This window comes from Lolium perenne, chromosome 5, assembly GCF_019359855.2.
Source record: "Lolium perenne isolate Kyuss_39 chromosome 5, Kyuss_2.0, whole genome shotgun sequence".
NCBI classification, from domain to species: Eukaryota; Viridiplantae; Streptophyta; class Magnoliopsida; order Poales; family Poaceae; genus Lolium; species Lolium perenne.
The window spans coordinates 125,504,442-125,506,444 of NC_067248.2; the positions used below are offsets into that span (position 1 = coordinate 125,504,442).

General features: G+C 52.0%; 1 protein-coding gene across 1 annotated transcript; it reads right to left on the reverse strand.

Moving 5' to 3' along the window:
- Positions 1–390: 390 nt before the first annotated feature.
- On the reverse strand, positions 391–1,776 carry LOC127299830 (uncharacterized). The gene is made up of 2 exons (XM_051329872.2): positions 1,443–1,776; positions 391–1,359 (listed from the first exon to the last, which is right to left on the reverse strand). The coding sequence occupies exons 1-2, from the start codon at positions 1,714–1,716 to the stop codon at positions 575–577; spliced, it is 1,059 nt and encodes a 352-aa protein (XP_051185832.1). The 5' UTR covers positions 1,717–1,776; the 3' UTR covers positions 391–574.
- Between the last annotated feature and the right edge of the window lie 227 nt (positions 1,777–2,003).

Consider the following 2,003-nt stretch of genomic DNA (forward strand, 5'->3'; position numbering starts at 1 on the left):
AGGCTGAATAAATTGAACTGCTTTTTAGTTACGTAACTATTAATACTTCGTTAAATCCTAGCCATAAATTTCAGATCTAACTATTAAAATAATTCTGATGATGTGGATTAATGTGGTATCTCTATTTTAGAGCCCTGTATTATGCTTTTCGTATATAATAGATACAGAGAAACGTCATGCTGCGTCAGCTTGACATGACTATTAAATGACCTAAATTGAGGGATCAAATTTTTTTGAAAAAAATAGAGAAAAAGTAGTGAGTGAACCGTTGGTTTATGACGACCATAACAAAAAATAATTGTTTTATGAAACCCTAACAGAAAGTGTGGTGTTTGTAATTCGAAAAAAATGTGGTGTTTGTTTTTTGCACTTTTCTCGATTTCCAACGGTTGAATGTGAATTTCTATTAGATATGTCATCGTTGGCATAAAAGATATTGTACATCGCAGTTGGTAGTACATAATAAAGTTTCGAGTTTTCAACACTTTAGGCGACGACAATGCTTATTGTTGTGTTAGTACATGGCAATCATGCAAACATGCAAGGCCAGTACAACTCACCATATACAGCGTGTTTACTTCTTGCAGACCACGCCTTGGCCGTCCATGCCACTGGCGCAGGTGATCCCAGCGAGCTCCGACATGACGGAAGCTTCGTTGTTGCTACGGATGGTTCCGAAGCGCGCCACGGCGCAGTCCGCCGCGAACAGGCTGGAAGCGGTGAAGCTGGCATCTCCTCCCATGGTGGGCATGGAGGCCCTGACGTCGAGCTTGTTGACGTAGTCGGACCGGTACGTCTGGCCGACAACGCCGTGGACGTCGTCGGTGAGCGCGTCGAACTTGAAGGCGAGCTCGAGGTGAGCAAGGCAGTCGTCGGAGGTGACGCCGTAGCGGTGCACCCTTGAGTCTTCCTCGGTGATGGGCACGGCGTTGACCCTGACACTGAACTTCCCGTCAAGGGCGACGAGCACGCCGTTGGCCGCCTTGGTGCGGGTCACGGACAACGCGGGGACACGGCTGGACGTCCATTTGGCAGCGTCGACCTGGTCAGCTGGGAGGTGCACGGGCTCGCCGTCGAGGGTGATCTCGAGGTGTTCGACGGCGTCGTCCCAGGTGCCGGTCTTCCTGGCGCCGACGTAGAGGTGGTGTCCGTCGAAGAGCACGGCGATGGCCTGGATCCACGTGAAGTCCCTGGACATGCCGCTGTGGCCGGACTTGCCGATGAAGTGCGCGTTGATGTGGAGGTCGCGGTCGGAGACGACGCAGAAGTCGGCATCCTTGCGGCCGTGGAAGTAGAACGCGTTGCCGTCGCCGCCGATGAAGCGTGGGTCGCCGCACGCTGCTCCCGGTTGGTCGCACGCTGCACGCAATAGGAGTGTAACCATTAGCCAAAACGATGAATTGGCTCGCTTAATTATATAGGTCAAGGGCTGACGTTCTCACCGCAAACAGCTTTGCAGTCGTATTCGGTGCAGCTGGCGAAGCATGTTTCAGGGCAGTCGTCGGGGCAGTCCATCTTCTTGTTGAAGCAGTAGGGGTTCTCCTTGCGGTTGACATTGCACTTGACCTGCTTCGGCTTGGGCTTCGGCTTCGGGCCCTCCCCATTGGGTGGGCTCTTAGGGCCCTTGCCCTTGTCTGATTGCGCCGTGGCTGCGGCCGCGGCGGCGAGAAGGACGACCGCCGCTAAAGCCAGCACGACTCCCAGACGCCTCGCCATTGCGAGCGAGCTCACGCTGTTACTAGCTTAGTCTACTATTGTATTCGGTGCTGATGATTGGTCGAGATGGGTACGTTTGTATGGATGGTTCGTAGGGTATTTATAGGGCCATCGATCGACCTGATACCTATGTAAGCTCGCTTCAAACGTGGTGCATGTCAACGCTTGTGTCTTCACTGGAACGCTTGATGCCACAAAATGTATACCTTGCGTGCATTGATCATGCGTATGAAGCTTTATGCTACCTGCCAGTAATGATGGAGCTATAAACTCCCTCCGATCATGTT